Below are 24,285 nucleotides of genomic sequence, written 5' to 3' on the forward strand. Positions count from 1 at the left end.
GTAAAATACATTTTGCAAAATATCTGCTCTCAGGTGACCAAAAATGCAGCTTGTGGACAAAATGCCAAAGCGCCTTGTTGAAGCAGCATTGTAATAAATACACCTGTACATGTGGACAAGGACTCATCTGTGTCTCCTCTTTACAATGTTATATTTCTCTTGTAGACTTGAATATCTGCTCATGCATCACAAATGTAACTCTTTGTCTCCACAGTGTGGTCATTTAATGAAATGCAGCAAGGTTTCAACAGAAAACTATATTTAGAAATATTTAAAGAAGAGAACTTTATAATATAAAAGTGTAAATTTCCTTGCATTGCCTTGCCTGGCAATGTTTGTTTAATACTGTACTATAAGGGAGTTGACACTGACCATTTTAAAATGCCTCTTTATTTACATTCAAAAATAGTCACAGAAACTCACCCGAGAATCTCCAGTTTACAGTGTGAACTCTTCAGTCCAACACAGAGCTGCTCCACTCCTGAATTCTGCAGGCCATTATTATTCATCTCCAGCTCTCTCAGTGAGTTTTCTGTTTTTAGAGCTGATGTGAGAGATTTGCAAGACTCTTTATTGAGACCACAGCCAGATAGTCTGTAAAAGAGTAAATACAGTAAATAATGTAGTTCAGTCAGAGGATGATGAATTAAAAGATCTGAACTACTAATAAAAATTTAAAGAAGAGCTTGAAAGGTCTGGAACACACTGATACATTTTCAGCCTTTTAATATTTCAAACACAATAACATTTCAACACTACTGTGTCTTCATCAAAGACAAAATGGACAAAGACATGACAAATAACATTCATTAGCAACCTAAGACAGGTGACCAAATAATGGACGGTTGGTTTATAAGTCAGTGAATGGCAGTTACCATAATCAGAGTCCCAATATCAAAATATCCCACCCCTAACACCATAACAGGAAACAGAACAACATAGATCTCATTCAATGTTTAACAAATACAAATACACTAATATACAAGCAGAAAATATTGTTGGAAGACATGCAGAGTAGTGATTATGGAGGAATAAGCACTGCAGTAATGATTATGGAGGAATAAACACTGCAGTATTGATTATGGAGGAATAAACAGTGCAGTATTGATAATGTTGGAATGAACATTGCAGTAGTGATTATGGAGGAATAAACACCACAGTATTCATTATGGTGGAATAATCACTGTATTGTTTATCATGGAGAAATAAACACTGCAGCAGTGATTATGGAGGAATGAACACTGCAGTAGAGATTATGGAGGAATAAACACTGCAGTATTGATTATGGAGGAATAAACACTGCAGTAGCGATTATGGAGGAATAAACACTGCAGTATTGTTTATGTTGGAATGAACATCGCAATAGTGATTTTAGAGGAATAATCACTGTAGTATTTATTATGGAGGAATAAACACTGCAGTAGTGACTATGGAGTAATGAATACTGTAGTATTGATTATGAAGGAATTAATATTGCAGTAGTGATTATGGAGGAATAAACACCACTATTGTTTATGGTGGAATATTCACTGTAGTATTTCTTATGGAGAAATAAACACTGCAGGAGTGATTATGTAGAAATAAACACTGCAGCTGTGACTATGGAATAATGAACACTGCAGTATTGATTATGGAGGAATGAACATTGCAGTAGTGAATATTAGTGTATGAGCACTGCAGTAATAATGATGGTAGGATGAACACTGCAATAGTGATTATGGAGGAATGAACACTGCCGTATTGATTGGACAGAATGCAGACAGCATAATCTTTTACTAGTGTTTACATTCCTGTGCTCACACTAGGAGTCACTGATCATGAAACATTCTCCTCTGCCTTTGCTTTTCCCAGTGAGGTCCTGAGTTCTGTCTGTGTGGTGCACCGAGAATCCTGGAGACTTAATAGCTGTGTGAGGGTCCCCATCAGTCCATCAGGTGTGTGTGAGGCAGACCCCATCAGTCAGTCAGGAGTGTGAGGCAGACCCCATCAGTCATTCAGGTGTGTGTGAGGCAGACCCCATCAGTCAGTCAGGTGTGTGTGTGAGGCAGACCCCATCAGTCAGTCAGGTGTGTGTGTGAGGCAGACCCCATCAGTCAGTCAGGTGTGTGTGTGAGGCAGACCCCATCAGTCAGTCAGGTGTGTGTGAGGCAGACTCCATCAGTCAGTCAGGTGTGTGAGGCAGAACCCATCAGTCAGTCAGGTGTGTGTGTGAGGCAACTATCTCATGTCTGCTGTTGACATGAAATGTGTCCCTGGAGTTTGTCCTTCATGGACTGCATGTGTGCAGTAAAATACTGGGGAGAAGAGGACCGTTCACATGTTGTTTCAGTTAGATCAGAACTTCGACTCACTTCTCACTTCTCTCCACTACAGCAGAGCTGTGGGGCTACAGTGAGAGTGGACACAGCCGACACTACAGCAGAGCTGTGGGGCTACAGTGAGAGTGGACACAGCTGACACTACAGCAGAGCTGTGGGGCTACAGTGAGAGTGGACACAGCTGACACTACAGCAGACCTGTGATGCTACAGTGAGAGTGGACACAGCCGACACTACAGCAGAGCTGTGGGGCTACAGTGAGAGTGGACACAGCCGACACTACAGCAGAGCTGTGGGGTTACAGTGAGAGTGGAGACAGCTGACACTACAGCAGACCTGTGGGGCTACAGTGAGAGTGGACACAGCTGACACTACAGCAGAGCTGTGGGGTTACAGTGAGAGTGGACACAGCTGACACTACAGCAGACCTGTGGGGATACAGTGAGAGTGGACACAGCTGGGACTACAGCAGGGCTGTGGGGCTACAGTGAGAGTGGACACAGCCGACACTACAGCAGAGCTGTGGGGCTACAGTGAGAGTGGACACAGCTGACACTACAGCAGACCTGTGATGCTACAGTGAGAGTGGACACAGCCGACACTACAGCAGAGCTGTGGGGCTACAGTGAGATTGGACACAGCCGACACTACAGCAGAGCTGTGGGGCTACAGTGAGAGTGGACCCAGCTGACACTACAGCAGAGCTGTGGGGCTACAGTGAGAGTGGACACAGCTGACACTACAGCAGAGCTGTGGGGCTACAGTGAGAGTGGACACAGCTGACACTACAGCAGAGCTGTGGGGCTACAGTGAGATTCTTTCAGTGGAGTTCTTTCCTCCAGCACGGCTATCAGTTCAGCTCACCTCAACATGTGTTGAACACATGGTATAAATCATAATGAGAATGGGGTCTCCCACCCAAAAACACAATGGAATCATGTGTGATTGTAAAATACATTTTGCTAAATTTCTGCTCTCAGGTGACCAAAAATGCAGCTTGTGGACAAAATGCCAAAGCGCCTAGTTGAAGCAGCATTGTAATAAATACACCTGTACATGTGGACAAGGACTCATTTGTGTCTTCTCTTTACAATGTTATGTTTCTCTTCTAGACTTGAATATCTGCTCATGCATGACAGATGTAACTCTTTGTCTCCACAGTGTGGTCATTTAATGAAATGCAGTGAGGTTTCAATAGAAAGCTATATTTAGAAATATTTAAAGAAGAGAACTTTATAATATAAAAGTGTAAATTTCCTTGCATTGCCTTGCCTGGCAATGTTTGTTTAATACTGTACTATAAGGGAGTTGACACTGACCAGATAAATGCCTCTTTATTTACATTCAAAAATAGTCACAGAAACTCACCTGAGAATCTCCAGTTTACAGTGTGAACTCTCCAGTCCAGCACAGAGCTGCTCCACTCCTGAATTCTGCAGGTCATTATTATTCATCTCCAGCTCTCTCAGTGAGTTTTCTGTTTTTAGAGCTGATGTGAGAGATTTGCAAGACCCTTTATTGAGACCACAGCCAGATAGTCTGTAAAAGAGTAAATACAGTAAATAATGTAGTTCAGTCAGAGGATGATGAATTAAAAGATCTGAACTGCTAATAAAAATTTAAAGAAGGGCTTGAAAGGTCTGGAACACACTGATACATTTTCAGCCTTTTAATTTTACAAACACAGTAACATTTCAACACTACTGTGTCTTCATCAAAGACAAAATGGAAAAAGACATGACAAATAACATTCATTAGCAACCTAAAACAGATGAACAAATAATGGATGGTTGGTTCATAAGTCAGTGAATGGCAGTTACCATAATCAGAGTCCAAATATCAAAATATCCCACCCCTAACACCATAACAGGAAACAGAACAACATAGATCTCATTCAATGTTTCACAAATACAAATACACTAATATACAAGCAGAAAATATTGTTGGAAGATATGCAGAGTAGTGATTATGGAGGAATAAACACCACAGTATTCATTATGGTGGAATAATCACTGTATTGTTTATCATGGAGAAATAAACACTGCAGCAGTGATTATGGAGGAATGAACACTGCAGTAGAGATTATGGAGGAATAAACACTGCAGTATTGATTATGTTGGAATGAACATCGCAATAGTGATTTTAGAGGAATAATCACTGTAGTATTTATTATGGAGGAATAAACACTGCAATAGTGATTATGTAGAAATAAACACTGCAGTAGTGACTATGGAGTAATGAATACTGTAGTATTGATTATGAAGGAATTAATATTGCGGTAGTGATTATGGAGGAATAAACACCACTGTATTGATTATGGTGGAATATTCACTGTAGTATTTATTATGGAGAAATAAACACTGCAGGAGTGATTATGGAATAATGAACACTGCAGTATTGATTATGGAGGAATGAACATTGCAGTAGTGAATATTAGTGTATGAGCACTGCAGTAGTAATGATGGTAGGATGAACACTGCAATAGTGATTATGGAGGAATGAACACTGCAGTCTCTCTCACACACATACAAACAAAATTTCTGTCTCTCTCACACACACACACACACACACACACACACACACACACACACACACACACACACACACACAGATAATAGTTCTGTCTCTCTCACACATACAAATAATAGATCTCTCTCTCTCTATCTCTCTCTCTATTTCACCCCCCCCACACACACAATAGATCTGTATGTCTCTCTCTTTCTCTATTTCAGAGACACATACACAGATAATAATTCTGCTGCTCTCTCTCTTCCTTGCTCTTTCACACACACACACACACACACACACACACACACACACACACACACACACACATTCACTCCTTCTCTCCTCCTAATCTCCTGATTACTGATTACTGTGTCTTGTGTGTCTTTCTTTCTCTCTTGTAATTAAGTCCACAGGTTCACTTGTCCAGCGCTGAACATTGTTCCTCACTACTGTGTTCAGATGTCCTGAGTTTACTGTCAGCTGTCTGCTCAGTTTCTCTCTCTGCTAACTCCACGTCTTCTACCATCACTGTTCTATTTTTGTTTGATGTCTCTGGCTTGATGAAAAAATTAGCAGCCAACATTGAGTCCTAAGTCAAGCTAATATGACGTTAGTGTGAGGTATCTAGGAGTAGTAACCAATAATATACTGTAACTTGGCAAGCTTCAGGTTACAAATATTAGCCAGCTACATGTTTCATAAAAACACCTGTGGAGAGAGATCACAGGTTTATCTTAAGGAATAACCAATAAACCTTTCAGTTCTATTGAATGAATATTAACTTGTTGCGTTCTTTCCTCCAGCATGGCTGTCAGTTCAGCTCATCTCAACATGTGTTGAACACACGGTGTAGATCATAATGAGAAAAGGGTCTCCCACCCATAAACGCAAGGGAATCGTGTGATTGTAAAAGTGTCCTGTAATGTGTCCAGAACCTCAATGGTTCAGCTTTAAATGTTTTAATTAAGATTTTAAGGGCTTTGATTTGCAGAGAGATTAGAATGACTGATGTTTACAGTGTTTCCATACATAAACTAGATAAAATCACTCAGTGAATATCTTACATTAGAACACTTCATTTTACATCACTGTTGTTGGAGTTTCTGAATATATTCATCCTGTAAGACATTTTGCTAAATTTCTGCTCTCAGGTGACCAAAAATGCAGCTTGTGGACAAAATGCCAAAGTGCCTAGTTGAAGCAGCATTGTAATAAATACACCTGCACACGTGGACAAGGACTCATTGGTGTCTTCTCTTTACAATGTTATATTTCTCTTCTAGACTTGAAAATCTGCTCATGCCTCACAAATGTAACTCTTTGTCTCCACAGTGTGGTCATTTAATGAAATGCAGTGAGGTTTCAACAGAAAACTATATTTAGAAATATTTAGAGAAAAGAACTTTATAATATAATATAAAAGTGTAAATTTCCTTGCATTGCCTGGAAATGTTTGTTTAATACTGTACTATAAGGGAGTTGACACTGACCCTTTTAAAATGGCTCTTTATTTACATTCAAAAATAGTCACAGAAACTCACCTGAGAATCTCCAGTTTACAGTGTGAACTCTTCAGTCCAGCACAGAGCTGCTCCACTCCTGAATTCTGCAGGTCATTATTATTCATCTCCAGCTCTCTCAGTGAGTTTTCTGTTTGTAGAACTGATGTGAGAGATTTGCAAGACTCTTCCGTGAGACCACAGTCAGATAGTCTGTAAAAGAGTAAATACAGTAAATAATGTAGTTCAGTCAGAGGATGATGAATTAAAAGCTCTGAACTGCTAATAAAAATTTAAAGAAGAGGTTGAAAGGTCTGGAACACACTGATACATTTTCAGACTTTTAATTTTACAAACACAGTAACATTTCAACACTACTGTGTCTTCATCAAAGACAAAATGGACAAAGACATGACAAATAACATGCATTAGCAACCTAAGACACGTGTCCAAATAATGGATGGTTGGTTCATAAGTCAGTGAATGGCAGTTACCATAATCAGAGTCCAAATATCAAAATATCCCACCCCTAACACCATAACAGTAAACAGAACAACATAGATCTCATTTAATGTTTCACAAATACAACTACACTAATATACAAACAGAAAATATTGTTGGAATCCATGCAGAGTAGTGATTATGGAGGAATAAACACTGCAGTAATGATTATGGAGGAATAAACACCACAGTATTGATTATGGTGGAATAATCACTGTAGTGTTTTTCATGGAGAAATAAACGCTGCAGTAGTGACTATGGAGTAATGAACACTATTATGATTATGGAGGAATGAACATTGCAGTAGTGAATATTAGTGTATGAACATTGCAGTACTAATGATGGTGGGATGAACACTGCAGTAGTGATTATGGAGGAATGGACAGAATGCAGAGAGCAGAATCTTTAATAGTGTTTACATTCCTTTGCTCACACTGAGTCATTGATCATGAAACATTCTCGTCTGCCTTTGCTTTTCCCAGTGAGGTCCTGAGTTCTGTCTGTGTGATGCACCGAGAATCCTGGAGGCTCAATAGCTGAGTCAGGGACTCCATCAGTCATTCAGGTGTGTGTGAGGCAGACCCCATCAGTCAGTCAGGTGTGTGTGAGGCAGACTCCATCAGTCAGTCAGGTGTGTGAGGCAGAACCCATCAGTCAGTTAAGTGTGTGTGAGGCAACTATCTCATGTCTGCTGTTGACATGAAATGTGTCCCTGGCGTTTGTCCTTCATGGACTGTATGTGTGCAGTAAAATACTGGGGAGAGGAGGATGGTTCACATGTTTCAGTTGGATCAGAACTTCGACTCACTTCTACACTGCTTGTGTGAGGACTCAACGACATCTGACTTTTTGTACAAAAGAACTGATACGGTCAGTTTCACAACTGTGCTTACATGCATTTGAGTAGAGCCAAATACTAATACTTTCTGAAATTCAAGAAAAAACTTTAAATTGTTCACTGAAATTATGCTGATTATATGATTTGTAAAGAAAAGCATTGTATTAAACAAATCATTTTCACTAGTGGTCTGAGATATTGGTCCCACTGTATGTGATCAACAGTAGTAGCCTGCTACAGTTTTAGGTGAGTGACAGTAGTAACAGCATTAGCTTCTGGGAGACTCACTGCATGTTACACTGATCACACAGAGCTGTGAACGTTACTGCATGTTACACTGATCGCACAGAGCTGTGAACGTCACTGCATGCTACACTCATCATTTTACATTTATGGCATTTAGCTGACGCTTTTATCCAAAGCATCTTACAATTATGACTGAGTACAACTTGAGCAATTGAGGGTTAAGGGTCTTGCTCAGGGGCACAACAGTGGCAACTCAGCAGCGGTGGGGCTTGAACCAGCAACCTTCTAATTAAATGTCAAGTACCTTAATCACACAGAGCTGAAGGTGTAGTACTGGAATCAGTTGCTGTTAATGATGTTAGTTTATTTTGACTTAAACTTATTTACAACTAGATTATGACAAATTGCCTTGGTAAAATATTTAAACAATGAAAATGTTTCAGATGAAGTCATATTAACACCTACACCTTTATAAATGTGCCCAATCACCATCATCGGCTCTAAAGAAAACCTGTGATAAAGTTTGAAAACTGCCATCAGTGTGAAATATATATATGTGTGTGTGTGTGTGTGTGTGTGTGTGTGTGTGTGAGTGTGTGTGCATATGTGTATACATTGGTTATGCTCATCCTTGTGCACTTTTCTCTGTATTGGTCAGTAGTGATTGAACTGTAATGTTGATCAGAAAGCTGAACTGATAGTTCATATTTGAACCCTTTTGTATGTTACACTGTGTGGTGTGTGTGCATGCATGCGTGTGTGTGTGTGTGTGTGTGTGTGTGTGTGTGTGTGTGCATGCGTGTGCGCGTGTACACACTGATATTTCGTACTTGAACACTTCTGTATGTTACACTGCAGCATATTTTCTCTGGCTGTTTTACTAAGAGTGTGAACTATAAACAAACACTGTTGGCCACTGTTTTAAATGTAGGACCATTCTCAATACACAGGCACACAACTACCCATGACATCAAATATCATTTAACCATCATTAATACATTTAGACTAATGAATCACTGGACAGTGTTACTATATTCCAATGTTCCACAACTTTATGGTTTAACTTAAGCACCTGGTGATGGGATCTCTCTATCCTGCTCTCTCTCTAATGTTCTCTCTCTCTCTCTCTCTCTCTCTCTCTCCTTTTCATTTTTCACAGAAGACCTTCTGAGTCAAGAACATCCACTGCCTGCTACACCCACTGTTCATCTCTAAATGAAAATACTCACATGGCTTTTCTGGATGCTTTGACCACTGGCAGCAGTCTCAGCAGACATTCCTCTGATGGGTCATATTTCCTCAGGTCAAACTCATCCAGCTCCTCTTCTGAGTTCAGCAACACAAACACCAGAGCTGACCACTGAGCAGGAGACAGTCTGGATCCATGGAGACCACTGTTACTTCCTCTGCTCAGGTATGTTTGGACTTCCTGCACTAGAGAATGATCATTCAGTTCATTCAGACAGTGGAAGAGATTGATGGATTTCTCTGTAGAGGGACTGTCACTGATCTTCTTCTTGATGTACTTGACTGTTTCCTCTCTGCTGTGAGAGCTGCTTCCTGTCTGTATCAGTAGGCCTCGTAAGAGAGTCTGATTGGACTCCAGTGAGAGACCCAGAAGGAAGCGGAGGAAAAGGTCCAGGTGTCCATTTTGACTCTGTAAGGCCTTGTCCACTGCACTGTTGAGGAAGACAGACATTGGGGTTTTGACTATTTCAGGGTGTTGCTGTTGTAGCACATTGGTGTTGGTGGAGATGAAGGAAATAAACACATATACAGCAGCCAGAAACTCCTGAACACTCAGATGTACAAAGCTGAACACCTTCCCCAGCTGTAGCTCAAACTCCTCTCTGAAAATCTGAGTGCACATTCCTGAATACACTGTCATTTCTCTGACATCAATGCCACTGTTTCTCAGGTCTTCCTCATAGAAGATCAGGTTGCCTTTTTCTAGCTGTTGGAAAGCCAGTTTTCCCAGTGCCAAAACATTTTTTCTCATGTGACGTGGGTGAGTGGGACCTTTTTGTCCTTTCATACTTTGTCCATATTTTTGATCCTTGTGTCTTAGCTGAAAGATCAGGAAGTGTGTGAACATCTGAGTCAGAGTCTTGGGGATCTCTCTAATCTCTGCTTCACCTAACATTCTCTCTAGAACAGTGGCTGCAATCCAACAGAAGACTGGAATGTGGCACATGATGTAGAGGCTTTTTGACGACTTCATGTGTGTGATGATTCTATTGGCCAGGCCCTGATCACTGATTCTCTTCCTGAAATACTCCTCTTTCTGTGGTTCACTGAACCCTCTTACCTCTGTTACCTGGTCAACACACTCAGGAGGGATCTGATTGGCTGCTGCTGGTCGAGAGGTTATCCAAAGGAGAGCAGAGGGAAGCAGATTCCCCTTGATGAGGTTTGTCAGCAGCACATCCACTGAGGTCGACTCTGTTACATCCCACAATCTCTCATTGTTCTGGAAATCTAGAGGAAGTCTACACTCATCCAGACCATCAAAGATGAACAGAATTTTGTAGTTTGTATAATGTTTAGGTTTTAATTCAGATGTTTCTGGGAAAAAGCGATGAAGAAGCTCCACCAGACTGAACTTTTTCTCCTTCATCAAATTCAGCTCCCTAAAAGGAAGTGGAAATATGAAGAGAACGTCCTGATTTACGTTTCCTTCAGACCAGTCCAGTATGAACTTCTGCACAGAGACCGTTTTGCCAATTCCAGCCACTCCTTTAGTCAGCACAGTTCTGATGGCTTTGTCTTGTCCTGGTAAGGGTCTAAAGATGTCACTGCATTTGATGGATGTCTCCTGTGTTACTGGTCTCCTGGACGCTGCCTCAATCTGTCTCACCTCATGCTCATTATTGACCTCTCCACTCCCTCCCTCTGTGATGTAGAGCTCTGTGTAGATCTCATTCAGAAGTGCTGTGGTTCCCTGCTGTGAGATTCCTTCATGAATCTTCTGACATTTGTCCCTCAGTTTGGATTTGAGCTTTCTGTGGCAAGCAGGGGCCAGTTCTGATAAAAGAGGAAGACAACAGAACACATGCTAATCTCTTTTAGATTCATTCATAAAAGACTCATTACGGGAGTTACAGGAAAAGAGATAAACAGATTGTTATAAACAGATTGTTTATTCCTGCTAGATTGGGCATGAAACCTCCAGTGGTAAATCTTAGTTGAACTGTAATGTTGGTCAGAAAGCTGAACTGATAGTTCATATTTGAACCCTTTTGTATGTTACGCTGTGTGGTGTGGTGTGTGTGTGTGTGTGTGTGTATATACACACTGATAGTTCATACTTGAACTCTTCTATATGTTACACTGCAGCACATTTTCTCTGGCTGTTTTACTAAGAGTGTGAACTATAAACACTGTTGGCCACTGTTTTAAAGGTAGGACCATTCTCAACACACAGACACACAACTACCCATGACATCAAATATCATTTAACCATCATTAATACATTTAAACTAATTAATCACTGGACAGTGTTACTACATTCCAGTGTTCCACAACTTTATGGTTTAACTTAAGCACCTGGTGTTGGAGCCTTCAATCACCTACATGTGCTTTAATGTAGGATCTCCACACACACACACACTGGTAACCATCACCTGACTGAGGAGATCTACAACCCAGACTGGACAAGGAGGGGGGGGACAACCTGTGATCTGTGAGATAGGACCTGCGTTCTAATGTGATCTGTGAGATAGGACCTGCGTTCTAATGTGATCTGTGAGATAGGACCTGCGTTCTAATGTGATCTGTGAGATAGGACCTGCGTTCTAATGTGATCTGTGAGATAGGACCTGCGTTCTAATGTGATCTGTGAGATAGGACCTGCGTTCTAATGTGATCTGTGAGATAGGACCTGCGTTCTAATGTGATCTGTGAGATAGGACCTGCGTTCTAATGTGATCTGTGAGATAGGACCTGCGTTCTAATGTGATCTGTGAGATAGGACCTGCATTCTAATGTGATCTGTGAGATAGGACCTGCGTTCTAATGTGATCTGTGAGATAGGACCTGCGTTCTAATGTGATCTGTGAGATAGGACCTGTGTTCTAATGTGATCTGTGAGGTAGGACCTGTGTTCTAATGTGATCTATGAGATAGGACCTGTGTTCTAATGTGATCTGTGAGATAGGACCTGCGTTCTAATGTGATCTGTGAGATAGGACCTGCGTTCTAATGTGATCTGTGAGATAGGACCTGTGTTCTAATGTGATCTGTGAGATAGGACTTGTGTTCTAATGTGATCTGTGAGATAGGACCTGTGTTCTAATGTGATCTGTTAGATAGGACCTGTGTTCCAATCTCAGTTACAAAGAATAAAGTGACACTTTCTTTTAAGTGATGCTTTTAACATTAAATAAACGCTCAAAAGACCCTCAGTAACACGTCAGTGAGGTAACAGAAGTGAAGCATCTGAAGACATTCAGTAGATTAATGAATTCAGTAGTGTTTTAATTAACTCTTTAAATAAAATGTTTATAATCTGATGAATTCAGTAGCTTTTCACTTTTTTTGAGTATCAAAGCTCATATCTGCAGGTGTGAACTTGAGAAGATATAAAATAAATGATACATACTCAACAAGATGTTATAGACATGCAGTTGACAGCTGGATTTTAACTGGATTTCGGATAGGGTTTGAGTCAGGATTAGGGCCAGGGTGAGTTATGATTAGGTTTTGGTTTGAGTTTATGGTTAGATGGGCTGGTTTGAGGTCTGATCACTGGTGTCTGAGCACTTGAACTATTCCACTTGTGAGTAAACTTGATGGTGATTGTATCCAAACTCTCACATGATTCATTCATGAACATATACTCTGATACTCTGATACTCGGGGTGGGAGGAGGGGGTGTATGTGGACAGAGAAAAAAAAAAAGATCAACATCTGCCAGTGATTTGTGCTCAAATCTCATTGGTCAAATTAAATCTCAGCCCTAAAGAATGTATCCTCAAAACACATGACACATAGTCCAGCAGTTAATGTACTACACTAACAATCAGAAGGTTGTCAGTTCAAGCCCCACCACTAAAAAGTTGCCACTGTTGGGCCCCTGAGCAAGACCATTAACCCTCAATTGCTTGATTTGTACTCACAATTGTAAGTATTTATTTTTTTTCAATAAAAGCACCTGCTAAATGTAATAATGTCATGACCCAGAACTCTTACTGGTCAGTAGTGTGTTAGCGAGGTCTTTCTGGTTCATCTTCCTTAGGACGTGCAGTGTGATCTCCAGCGCCCCCTCTCTGATACTGCTCTGATCCTCCTCATCCTCCCCCTGTCTCTCAGTGCATGCTGGGTAATCTGAGCTCAGTAGATTCTTAAATCTCTTCAGCTCATTCTTCACCAGAGAGATGATTTTGTCCTCCAGCTCCTGAATAAACAGTATCAGTAAAATTAGTGTCATATACAGATCTTTTTAACACAGGATGATCCATTAAACATGAGAGGACTGAACTGAGGGGGATTGGGTGGTCATGTGGACATTATGGTTTATAAAAGAACATAAGCATCACATTAACTGAGCTGTATCTTAAAGTTTAAATATTAGTTCATTTTATAAAGCTATAACATAGTAGTTTGTGAAGTTTGAGTTTTGTTCATTATCAGTTAAATTACAAAAAGTCATTCAAGTAAAACATGAACCAGTAAACCACAGAGTCTCATCATGATCTGTGATCCAAACACACTCTAATGATAAAGACCCTTCCCCCTCACACACACACACACACACACACACACACACACACACACACACACACACACACACACACACACACACACACACACATTTACACACCTTGAACACTGACTCCAGCTTTTCTTTATAAATGTTTTCATGCTTCTTCTGGTCACTGTGGACAAACAAATCAAAGACTTTAATGGATAATCTACAGTTTATAAACATCCAAGTTAAATTCATGGTTGTGTACATGATGCTGATGATGATGTGATACATGGTTTCAACCCAAACACTGTACTGACAGTAGAGCAGAATAACCAGAAAAGCTGCCCCTGGCCCTCACTCTGGTGATGCAGAATCATGTTTATGTGAATGGTGCTTCACCAGTTACTGGGAAATGAACACAAGAAAATGAACACTGGAACATAAACAATTATATGCACCCCATCCACACAGAACAGAGGGCACCAGAACAGAGAGAGAGAGAGAGAGGTGTAACAGAGCGGCGGTGGGGCAGCAGGCAGGATAATCAGGGGTGAAGCCTGACAGGCTGTGGACACTGTCAGAACTATCAGATACTGACCAAGAACCAGGGTGAGGGTTAATAAAGAAAGCTGTTACTCTAACAGTTCTCTGTGTGTGTGACATTATTCTACTTTCCAAAGATTGGGTGTATTGTATTTATATTCTGTGTCCCAAACCTGTTATGTAATACTCAGTGTTCATGCTGGAATCCTTCTCTCTGTAACAGATGAGTAAAGTGTTTTCTCTCGTCTAGATCATGGTGTGATTCTGGAGAGTTTTGTCCATCCTGTGACTGAGGGAGATCCTCTGACTCTACACTGTTTACTTCAGCCCACTATCACATCACACCTCACAACTGATTTATATAAAGATGGATCACTCATCCAGACCCAGACTGTAGGAGAAATGACCATCCGTACTGTCTCAAAGTCAGATGAGGGTGTCTACTACTGTAAACACCCAGAGAGAGGAGAGTCACCACACAGCTGAGTCTCAGAGGTCAGAAAACAGTGAATTTAAATGTTTCTTAACAACCAATTTAAAAGAGGGAACAGATCAAACAAATCATTTTGTGATTCATGTGCTTTGTTCAGTTCCCATGAGTTCAGTTGGTGATTCCTCCTCTCTTGGCCTGGTTGGTTTGGCTGTGGGACTGAGTTTGGTCCTGTTCCTCATCTTACTGACCCTACTGTGGTGCTACAAAACCAACACAGGTCTGAGATCAGCTGCAGATCATTTATGAATACTTTAAATGTTATGTGTTCGTATGATACACATCATGAAACCTGTTTACAGTATTAAACACGTTTCATTTATTTCCATGTTGCCCTGGTGCAGAATCTCTGTGTCACTGTACTGAGAACCAGTCACACATCAATCAGACATCAGATCAGACCCAGAGAGAGTCAGGAAGTGAGGGGTGTCAGTCACACCACTGCACACTGCTCAGACCATGAACCACTAACAACTTTCCTTATTAACAAGTAAAGCTTTAACTTCTCTAAGCCAATTTAACTCATCTTTCATCACTTGTGATTTGTTCCATACTGTGTCCAATAATCTTTCAGTTTGGTAGTTACGATTTATTTTTCTTTTAAAGCCAAAAACTGCCCACATATATGACACAGATGTTAGGGTTTCTAAAGAGCAAATCATTCTTTAAAAACATTTTTTGACTTCTAATTTTGTGATGGTTATGAGCAGTAGGAGATGGGAAATGATTCCTGCAGATTGTGTCAGTGAGGCTGTACCATCTTTGTGGTTAGAAAGGTGAAAGAATGTTTCTTCCCTCTGACATTGTGTGGTATGGCTGGGGGTCTCCAGTACCACAGACTCCACAATAAAGTTACATGCCTGGCTGGAGTTAACTGATATGGGATACTAGCTAAACTTACCCTTTCTGCAATGTCTCTATTACCCCAGTCTGTCTGTGTCCTGTGTGGTTCTCTATTACCCCAGTCTGTCTGTGTCCTGTGCGGTTCTTTATTGCCCCAGTCTGTCTGTGTTCTGTGTGGTTCTTTATTGCCCCAGTCTGTCTGTGTCCCATGTGGTTCTTTATTGCCCCAGTCGGTCTGTGTCCCATGTGGTTCTTTATTGCCCCAGTCGATCTGCGTCTTGTACGGCTCTTTATTACCCCAGTCTGTCTGTGTCCTGTGCGGTTCTTTATTACCCCAGTCTGTCTGTGTCCTGTGCGGTTCTTTATTACCCCAGTCTGTCTGTGTCCTGTGTGGTTCTTTATTATCCCTGTCGGTCTAATAAATGTCCTCAGCAATTGTATCCTGACGTCTCATCTACCTGCATGTAACAGTTTCTAAAACTAATATCACCAGATCCACCATTATTACTTTATTATAGTGTCAGTATCACAGAACTGGACTGTCCCACCTGTTCAGGTAAGCAGGACCTCCTAGATGGACCCAAACACATATGAGGTGGAACAGGGACAACTGAACAGGAAACTACACAACTGAGAGGGTTTGAACTGAAGGAGTGGGTGAGCAAGACCACACTGTTCTACCCCCTACACTACTGGGAAAAAGGAGTGAAGGGAAATGAAAACAGAACAAAAGACACACAACTGTAAGACAGACAACAAACACACAGGGACACCTCCTGCTACAGGACATTTCTCCTCCTAATGAACAACTGATGGAGAGGGACTCTCCCCAGAAGAAACAAGATGACAGACATGAGGGAAGACCCTCACAGAACAGGCAAGATGACAAGAGACACTTCTTGGGAAATTTCCACTTAAAAAAATACCAATTCTAAAATCCAGCACGCCAAGGCTTCATAGAGTCCTTAGTGAAGTAGTTATATAGGGGTGGGGCACCTGTGGGAGATCAGACCAATGAGCACTGATTAACTCCCAGCTCATGGCCTCCCTCTGGTGGCAGCTTGCTGGCATTGCGAGCCTCACATTACAAGTAAGAGAGAGTGGGAGAATGTGTGTGTGGGTAGATGATGCTGAATCTCTTTTTCCTAAAACTAAAACACACCTGCGGTGAACCCCTAATTAGTTTGACCTGCAGAATGGTGATATTGTTTACTGGGGTAATATTGTTGTGTTATTGGGGGAACTTCACTCCCACACTGGGAGGAGCACATCCAGCCCACTTATGAAAGAATCTGAATGTGTAATGTGTCACTCACCGTAGGACTGAGGTCACAGGTCCACTGCTGAATACAAGAGGCTCATCCATGGACACATCACTCTTCATAGACACACAGCTGGGTGCTGGATTTGCTGCTCTCTCACTCCCCCTCCTGATGATATTGAATAGTGAAAATAAATCACATTAGAGAACAACCAATTACACCCACAACATTCTTACCCAATCAACTCCACCTGGTACCTGCACTCACTGGACATTTGATTAGAAACAGCTGTCCTTCAGCAACTACACAAACATACCCCCCCCACACACACACCTGTCCTTCAGCAACTACACAAACAATACATCTGTCCTTCAATAAAACAAACACCTGTTCTTCAGCAATACAAACATACCACATACACATCACACCTGTCCTTCAGCAACTAAAAAAAATCACACACACACACACAATCACACCTGTCCTTCATCAACTACACAAACATACCACACACAAACACATACACACACCCATACTCACACACAAACATCACACCTGTCCTTCAGCAACTACACAAACACACACCCCTGTCCTTCAGCAGGTGCACTGGCTCTGTTACTATGACGGGTGCAGGGAAGGAGTGAGACATGAGTGTAGGTTTGGAGTCTTTTTACTCTTGATAATACAAACAAACAAAAGAGTTCAGCAGTAGCTCACAAATGCTACCAGAAACTAAAACAGCACTGATAGTAGAACTTGGTTTAAATATGAAGAGGACGTGGCAACAGATGAAGGGGAGAATAACTAGAACTTCTAACTAATAAGTGGGAGATGGAGAGCAGGGGAATGGCTGAGGATGACTGACAGGGATTAGTGTGTGTGTGTGTGGCTGGATAGCGATGAAAAGCCCCAGATGGGATTGGTTTAAGGGTGAGAAAACCCTCAGCCACTTCTGACGAAAAACAAAGTGACTTATCTGGTCTGAGAATCAAACCAGCATCCACACTAGTGTGGTGATGCAGCTCTAACCACTACGTGTGTGTGGTAGACTCAGGACACTCCATTTCTCTCCATAAACACAGCAGGAAATGAAAACAGAACAAAAGACAAGCAACTAAGACAGACAACAAACACACAGCGACACCTCCTGCTACAGGACATTTCTCCTCCTAATAAACAACTAATGGAGAGGGACTCTCCCAGAAGAAACAAGATGACAGACATGAGGGAAGACCCTCACAGAACAGGCAAGATGACAAGAGACACTTCTTGGGAAATTTCCACTTAAAAAATTACCAATTATAAAATGCAGCACGCCAAAGCTTCATAAAGTGTCCTTAGTGAAGTAGTTATATAGGGGTGGGGCCACCTGTGGGAGATCAGACTAATGAGCACTGATTAACTCCCAGCTCATGGCCTCCCTCTGGTGGCAGCTTGCTGGAATTGCGAGCCTCACGTTACAAGTAAGAGAGAGTGGGAGAATGTGTGTGTGGGTAGATGATGCTGAATCTCTTTTTCCTAAAACTAAAACACACATGTGGTGAACCCCTCTTATTAGTTTGACCTGTAAAATGGTGACATTGTTTACTGGGGTATTAGTGTTGTAATATTGGGGGGAACTTCACTCCCACACACACTGGGAGGAACAAATCTACCCCACTTATGAAAGAATCTGAGTGTGTAATGCATCACTCACCATAGGACTGAGGGCACAGGTCCACTGCTGAATACAGGAGGAGACTCCATGGACCAGTCACTCTTCATAGACAAACAGCTGGGTGCTGGAGGTGATTCACTCTTCAGAGACGCACAGCTGGGTGCTGGAGATGATTCACTCTTCAGAGACACACAGCTGGGAGCTGGAGACTCTGCTCTCTTTACCCTGATGAAGATGAGGAAAGTGTTGAGTAATTACATCCTTCACTACATCTCATTTATCCTGAATATTCCCTCTTCCTGTTTCCTCAGATTAAGTTCTGATGGAAAGCTCCTCACTGTGGGTCAGAGGTTCCTCCTCCACTGCTGGAGTTATGAGGCTCCATCATGGAGTTGTTCCTCTTCACACACACACAGCTGGACACTGGAGATGCTGCTCTCTGCTCCCTGTCAACAGTTCATACACACAGAGTGAATCACACTGAATCAAATCCTGACAAAACTCACATCAACATATTAGAAATAAAACACATGATGTGAAACATGAACCATACGTAAACACTGATATTAACAGGGTGGCTGGAGAACTGAAACAGTGATGATGACAGAATACTGAACACACTGTTATGGCTTCATTAAAATATTCCACTGAATACACAAAAACAGTTATACACACAAAAAAGTTATTCTTAATGAATTTAGAATTAACTTTATACCCATAAAGCTGTGCACCATCATTTGTTTTATGTCACAATATTTCAAACATTTTAAATCATAAATCTCCATGATGCCCAATCAGACATTCCAAAGGTCCTCAAAGTGCCACAGAGGAAGATGGAGGCGTTTTCTGAGAGCTTCTACTGTACTGTTTTCACACAGTGGGAAACTGGAATCTTAATGCTTTCAAATGTATTTATTAGGGCTGTCAACCTTAACACTCATGATCAATTTAAAAACATTAATTTATTTATTTATTTTTTTTACGCAAATGAATCATATTTCCAAGTTTGACCCCAGTGTCTTCCCATATATCCCGCATGGATTTTTACCAGTCTGAATTACTGACAGGAGTGACAACAGATAATACGATGACTGAGGAGACAACAGCCGTTGTGCTGAATGGCAGCTTCCTTGTTATTCAATTAATCTGAGATGTTAAAGAACAAATGGAATCCTTAAACCAGTGTATCATGCATTCATTTATTCCAACACTACACATGTATTTGTTTTATCCCCCAAAGTACAAATAAATACTAGCATTGCAATATTGTATTAAAATGTTAAACTTCATGATTAATCATGCTTAATCTATTTTTATTGATTAACTTGATTAATTTTTAATTGATTGGCACCACTAGTATTAATGAATTAATATTATATATCTTTGTCCTTAATCAGTGTACTTCAGTAGTTCACTACATTTACAATACACTATAGGTGGTGGTATCTTTGTCCTAATACACAAAGGAAGTAAATCTCCCAGCTGATATGAAACAGTATTACCAGAGGAGAAATATGCTAAAACATGAAAGTGAAACTAAACCTATACAGAGAGCACATGGAGTAGCATGCCTGCTTGTTAGTAACTGTAAACATCAACTAACATTTTTTTTTTCATCACAAAACACCAATATGAACAGAAGATGCCTGACTTACATTTTATCAGTAACACAGAGTCTCTGGGTTTAACACAAACAGAGTTTTACTGTGTGGTAACACTCAGCACTGCTTCCTGCAAGAAATGACGTCTGAACTCACGCAACCGTACAACCGATATCTTTACCCAATTACACAGAGTTTAACTGGATATTCGACCAATATCCTTAGCTAATGACGCAACATTTATCTGGATAATCGACTGATATATTTAGCTAATGACACAAATTTTAACTGAATAAATATATTATAAGGAAAAACTTTAATTAAATAATATTCACTCATAATTCTTCCAACACTTCTGGGCCTTTAGAACAGAAGCAATCTGTCAATGATCTCCACAGTGACCACTTTGCTAACATCTTGATGATTCTATTCTGTGAAACAACAAAGTCTAAACTACATTGCATAGATATTATTGTGGCGGGTTATGCCAGGTTATCAATACATAAGATCAATAAATATTTCAGAGCAATCACCACACAACAAACAAAGAAACAAAAGATGTTTCTGTTTTCGTTGTGTTCTGTAAGGTATTTGGAATTCCAGGTATTTCAGTTTCATGTGTAAGACATGAAATTTAGAAAGATAATCTATAAACAAAATGCCAGTATGTTTACTGGGATAAATAACCACATGGGTTCTGTGGGTTCACATGTACTCTGTAGGGTTGTGTGGGTTCACATGTACTCTGTAGGGCTGTGTGGGTTCACATGTACTCTGTAGGGCTGTGTGGGTTCACATGTACTCTGTAGGGCTGTGTGGGATCACATGTACTCCGTAGGGCTGTGTGGGTTCACATGTACTCCGTAGGGTTGTATGGGTTCACATGTACTCCGTAGGGCTGTGTGGGTTCACATGTACTCCGTAGGGCTGTGTGGGTTCACATGTACTCCGTAGGGTTGTATGGGTTCACATGTACTCCGTAGGGCTGTGTGGGTTCACATGTACTTTGTAGGGTTGTGTGGGTTCACATGTACTCTGTAGGGTTGTGTGGGTTCACATGTACTCCGTAGGGCGGTGTGGGTTCACATGTACTCCGTAGTCTATGAAGTGCAGACCTATTTAGTGAATTGTCTGTGTGGAACAGGTTTCATCTACAGCAGAAGGAAGTGTTGTGAATGTAGATAATTATGATTATGGATAATGAAGATCAATAAAGTAACATAAAGGAACAATTTATATATTTATTATTATTTATATTTATATTATAACATATTAGTTCTTCTGCTGTTTTGGGGGCTTCTTCTCTTCCCAAATTCATCAGTCTTGTAAGATTCATTCACATAGTACACTTGTTGCTGGCATGCACAGGTGTTTTTACCATTATATAAATGTGTGGATATACAGCACATCACTCCTGTCAATAAACCAGAGGATCTCTCTCTACACACACTTTCTATATATTAATGTCACTATATCTATCCTAACTACGGCTCACTGGATGTCTCTCACTAGCCTATCAGTCAATATGTCCTATCAATAACCTTCTATCTAGACAACACTGAATCTCTCAGTCTCTCAAATTTTCTATTCTCACAAAATCCTGAAAGTTGGGGTGTGTTTTCTTGACTTATAAGCATTCATAGAGTTTGTGACTGAGACAGATGTGTGATCAGGTTTGTTTCAGACACTGTCAGTCAAAGACAGGAGCGGCAGGTTCTGTATGACACCTGTAGAAACACAAGCTTCGTTTAGCCGTGGTCACGTGACATGGCCGCTTTGCCTTTGTACAAGTGTTTCAAAACTCGAAACAAGCGTAGAAACGCCAGTGTCGACCGTCCGAGCCCAAACTATAGTTAATAATACAGATAATTAACTATACTGGGAATCTGAACTGTCCACTGAGGATTTGGACAACACTACAAAACAGCTGAAACTGAACAGAAAACTAAATGTAAAAAAACCAGCAGCAACTTTGAGTTTAGGCCAGAGGAGTTTCAACTGGGACCATTTGGAAATATCACTGACTAACTAAGGCTTGAAATCGAGTTTTACAATAACTGACAATATATATCTGACCCCTTTAAATTATTTTTAATATAGCCATGCAATCGTACTGCGCATTAGCCATTTTATTTACGTAACTTAACCAGGACTTTAATCTTTACATTTAATCCACCTTTGGGTTGAGCTACGAATTAACCTAAACACAGAACTATGTACTTACAAAACATATTGCTTTAAACTGCGCCGACATCGCATTTTAACAAATAGAATGAACTTACCGTGTAATATTTTTAAACGCTCGTATCTTCAGACCGCTCAACCTTCAACAACTGCGACTGTTCAGAAAATACTTTCGTTTTCTTGTGAAAGGTGAGACTACACCTGTGGGTAAGAGGAGGGCGGAGCACATGTCAATCATTTTCGACTGACGACAATTACACAACTGTTGATATAACAGTCATTTTTATTAAGCCAATCAGCAGGCAAAGTTAGCTGTCCTTCATTTTGCTGCAGCCAATCATACACTAGTCTATACAGCCAATGGCTTCACAGTCCCTCCTACACGGACTTGTTTTGCGGCTGCGCTGAGAGTAAATCTCCACTATGTCCGCACGTTGAAACACGTCGGAACTTAACAAACCACTTTATTTGTAGATCTAACTTACAGATGATTGTAATTTATATAATCAGCCTCACAATAAGCATATAAGTGTTTGGACGTCCATACCATGTTGTGCATATGACAAATAAAGACTCTTCTGAATGCTGGGCATGTGTGTGTGTTTGTTTGTTTGTTTGTTTGTTTGTTTGTTTGTTTCAAGTATTGTGGAAAAATAATGTATTTGTTTATCTGTATTTGGTAAACCTGTATCAGAAAACTACATGATGTACAGAACACAGCCTAACAGTAAATGAAAGGCAGTAAATGTGCATTAGCATTGCAGGTAATATGACAGTTTATCATTTACATTTTATATTAAATAAATGCCATGCAGAAGAGATAAAGATACAAGACAACAGTAAGAATAAATAACAACTGGATCACTGGCACTGCTCTTCCATTAGAAGAAGGAACCAAACATGTTCCTCATCATATAAAAACTGGATTAAAATATTAAGTGAGCTATCTACGAGTGTTACAAATATGGAAAGCCAAAGTGGTCAAAATTCACCTCAAACGAAGCGCGTTTTGTTTGTAAAACGGCGAAAAAAGCGGCGTTTTGGACGTTTTCCGTCGCAAAATAAGGCGATATTTTTCTCTACGTCATAAAATACGGCGGTTTTTTTTATGGCTTTTGGAGTTTATTTTAGCGCGTAGAGAAAAAATAACGCCATTTGTATGTCAGTTTAAAACGTCGTAAAAAGCACTGCTTTAAGTGTTCTAAAACAATCTTAATCAGATGATTAACCAGTGCTCAAGTTTGTTTATTTTTGGGATTCACATATGTGTTAATTCACCCAATAATTTATTAATTCATACACTTATTAGGTAACTAGCTAGCTAGAAGTTTAGTAGAATTAGTAGTATTGACCATGATTAGGTACTTCAGACATTGTACTTTAAATGGGCAAGTACTTTAAATAGGCAATTGGCTAACTAGTTAGCTAGCTAGCAATATTTCCTGCAGCTGGAAGATGGCGAGGAGGAACTTCATTTTGCTTCATAGATGGGCACTTGACAGCACTTGACAATCCAGGACCTGGTGTAATTCAATCAAAATTAACGAGGTAAGGGCCAAGTCCATTAAGATGGTAAAATACTAACCAGAGACAACTAGCTAAGTGACAATTGGCTGTAAAACAAAACTCACACAAAGGTAGCTGTAGTTGGCCAGTACTTAATTATTTCTAGCGCGAGATTGAAAGGAAGTTTATCAGGCAGGAATAAATACACATGTGTATCAAACTTGCTAGCTAGCTATCAGAGGTGCAGGTTGGTTGTGTTGTTATAGCAACTGCTGACTTCAGACTTTTGTTCTGGTTAAAACTGAATGAAAAGGAAGGGGTTATCGCAACAAACTCAAGAGGGATGCCAAACAGTGGCACTATTGGTCTTGGAGTATCCCTGTTTTGTACATTTGTGTTCTTACTCCCAGTCTAGGACTGGGCAGTCAGGACCCCCTGTCTCTCAAAGTTTCAAGAACTTCCTGGTCACAAAGCTTCTGAGTTTATTTGGTTATTTATTCAAATTTGAGCAGTGTCTGTCTTCAAATGGGAGCTACTGAGTATTTCCATCTTAGAAGATGGCTTAGGATTAGGATGAGAACAAGCATAGTGCCCTACAGGGAT

The 24,285-nt window shown here is 40.5% G+C and overlaps 2 protein-coding genes across 2 annotated transcripts in view; both read right to left on the reverse strand.

The window, feature by feature from the left end:
- The window catches only part of LOC118240898 (NACHT, LRR and PYD domains-containing protein 3-like), a 32,399-nt gene extending 21,262 nt beyond the window's left edge, over positions 1–11,137 (reverse strand). Inside the window, exons 1-4 of the mRNA XM_081722208.1 lie at positions 11,077–11,137; positions 9,140–10,934; positions 6,368–6,538; positions 3,692–3,857 (exon numbers count right to left, since the gene is read on the reverse strand). Of these exons, the coding sequence (XP_081578334.1) occupies positions 3,692–3,857; positions 6,368–6,538; positions 9,140–10,934; positions 11,077–11,137 (2,193 nt within the window). The remainder of the gene's footprint in view (positions 1–3,691; positions 3,858–6,367; positions 6,539–9,139; positions 10,935–11,076) is intronic.
- A 1,372-nt stretch (positions 11,138–12,509) lies between these two features.
- On the reverse strand, positions 12,510–22,341 carry LOC145657481 (uncharacterized). Its single transcript, XM_081712438.1, has 6 exons — positions 22,275–22,341; positions 18,730–18,837; positions 18,431–18,616; positions 16,792–16,905; positions 13,732–13,786; positions 12,510–13,305 (listed from the first exon to the last, which is right to left on the reverse strand). The coding sequence occupies exons 2-6, from the start codon at positions 18,777–18,779 to the stop codon at positions 13,081–13,083; spliced, it is 630 nt and encodes a 209-aa protein (XP_081568564.1). The 5' UTR covers positions 18,780–18,837; positions 22,275–22,341; the 3' UTR covers positions 12,510–13,080.
- Positions 22,342–24,285: the final 1,944 nt, after the last annotated feature.

The sequence above is a fragment of the Electrophorus electricus genome, chromosome 1, assembly GCF_041902795.1.
Source record: "Electrophorus electricus isolate QZ-2024a chromosome 1, ASM4190279v1, whole genome shotgun sequence".
Taxonomy (NCBI): Eukaryota; Metazoa; Chordata; class Actinopteri; order Gymnotiformes; family Gymnotidae; genus Electrophorus; species Electrophorus electricus.

Coding starts and splice junctions, on each gene's coding strand:
- LOC145657481 (XM_081712438.1), bottom strand. CDS start 18,779: ATGATGGAGCCTCATAACTCCAGCAGTGGAGGAGGAACCTCTGACCCA. Junction 16,906..18,430: donor CCTGTGCCCTCAGTCCTATG/GTGAGTGATGCA, acceptor CAATATCATCAG/GAGGGGGAGTGAGAGAGCAG. Junction 13,306..13,731: donor AGCTGGAGTCAGTGTTCAAG/GTGTGTAAATGT, acceptor CTGTTTATTCAG/GAGCTGGAGGACAAAATCAT.